Genomic DNA, 1,804 nt, shown 5'->3' on the forward strand with positions numbered 1-1,804 from the left:
AGCTTCATATGATTTAGCGATAATCTGTCTCAAATATTTGACGGTCACCTAGCGACAATCGTTTCTATGCCTTTGCACGCGGAACCGCATGGTGTTTCTTTGGTCGTTTGAAGAAATACCGTTCTGCTGGAAAGTGTCTTTCTTAGAACTTTCATATGCTTTGGTGTGCCCTTTGCAGCTAACTGAAGCCAACCGAGTTATGGACCACCGTCGTGTGGGAAACCTTAGGAGCGCGCGCCAACCGAATGTCCGAGCGGAAACGAGATGACTTTCGGTATCGTCACACCGGACTGGATATGAGTGAAGAACATAGCAAAATGGTGTGTAGCGTCTACCGGCCGGAATACGCGTCGTATCGAATGACCGGCCATTGGGGGGCTTCTGGGTTGGGACCGCGGAGTAACTGCCAAAGTAACCGGTTTATTAGATGTAACAGCGACCAGTTCAATTAGTTTCTTTTCGATTGCGGCCGTCGGCAGACCTCCTCTCGGCGGGGTTTCTGAATTTACGTTCTCTAACAATAAGTTAAGCACCGCCTCATGCTCGATTGGTGATTGACGCTTTACAATTCAAGTGTTTATTTCTGCCACTTTTGTCACAGATCGCGAGGCCATGATCGATGAAAGAACCCCGCTAACGACGGGGCCCCCGTCTCCCTCGCCGTTCGTTTCGGGACCATCGGGAACTGTGCACCATCTGAAGGCACACGAAACCTTACGCGAAAGGCAGGTTCGCACGTTCCAGTGTTGGATATGTTCCGCAATACTGTAAGGAAGGAAAAGACTCTCAGTTGGTGGTCATCTGCAGAATAACGAATCACTCGGTTTTCTCCCTAGCGGTGCGTTTGTGCTGGCAGTCGTGATCAGCATCAGTTACATCATATTCGGCGATGCAACGAAACCGCCGTTCGACGAAGGAAACACCACGGCAGCGGAATTTCCAGAGCTTTTGAATCTCATCAGCTTTCCGCTGGCCGGTAAGTTGTCGTGTCTGGATTACGCCCGATAAACTTACCATTTCTTCAACACCCTCTTACCCTAGATGAACCGACACCGGACTGGAACGGAATGGACGTAAGTGAGGACGACAAAATGGCCGCCATTGCCGAAGGTGAAAAAGCGCTCGGGGACAAGGAACTGTTGGAAGAGACCCTTTCCTCGCCACCGGTGAAGTCTCCTTCGTTTCGGCATCAGAAATCCATTGGTGCTACGGTAGCTGCTCGAATGGCGGCCAAGCTGGGATTCGTTGAAGATCGGGCCACGAAGGCACTGGTAAAGAGGATTGGCTTACGCCGCAGAGGATGCGTAGGACGTGGTCCAGTGCTCAATGTGCCACGGATGCAGTACAAGGCACAATGTGACTTCAACTCCCGTTACCGGAGCGCCAACGGGACGTGTAACAACAAGGAACACCCGTATGAGTACGGTATCGCAATGATACCGTTCCGCCGTCAGCTAAACCCGGACTACGCCGATGGAATCTCGGCACCACGAGTTGCCCGCGATGGTGCTGAGCTGCCCAGTGCGCGACACGTTTCGCTAGACATTCATCGCCCTTCCTACCACAACGATCCATCCTTTTCCGTGATGCTCGCCGTCTGGGGTCAGTTCCTTGATCATGACATCACCTCGACAGCGCTGAACCAGGGCATCAACGGGAAGCCGATCGAATGCTGTGACCCTGGGCAACCGCAGCATCCAGAGTGTTTTCCTGTTCCGATTGGACCGGGTGATCCATACTTTCACCAGTACAACGTTACGTGCATGAACTTTGTGCGTTCGGTGCCGGCACCGACTGGCAGCTT

At 52.4% G+C, this 1,804-nt stretch overlaps 1 protein-coding gene across 1 annotated transcript; it reads left to right on the forward strand.

The window, feature by feature from the left end:
• Nucleotides 1–506: 506 nt before the first annotated feature.
• On the forward strand, nucleotides 507–1,797 carry LOC128277084 (uncharacterized; the record flags this gene model as incomplete). Its single annotated transcript, XM_053015532.1, has 4 exons — nucleotides 507–524; nucleotides 602–767; nucleotides 837–976; nucleotides 1,042–1,797. Coding segments are annotated over exons 2-4 (1,051 nt in total), but the record flags the coding sequence as incomplete, so codon positions are not given.
• Between the last annotated feature and the right edge of the window lie 7 nt (nucleotides 1,798–1,804).

Source organism: Anopheles cruzii, unplaced genomic scaffold (assembly GCF_943734635.1).
Source record: "Anopheles cruzii unplaced genomic scaffold, idAnoCruzAS_RS32_06 scaffold03785_ctg1, whole genome shotgun sequence".
Taxonomy (NCBI): domain Eukaryota; kingdom Metazoa; phylum Arthropoda; class Insecta; order Diptera; family Culicidae; genus Anopheles; species Anopheles cruzii.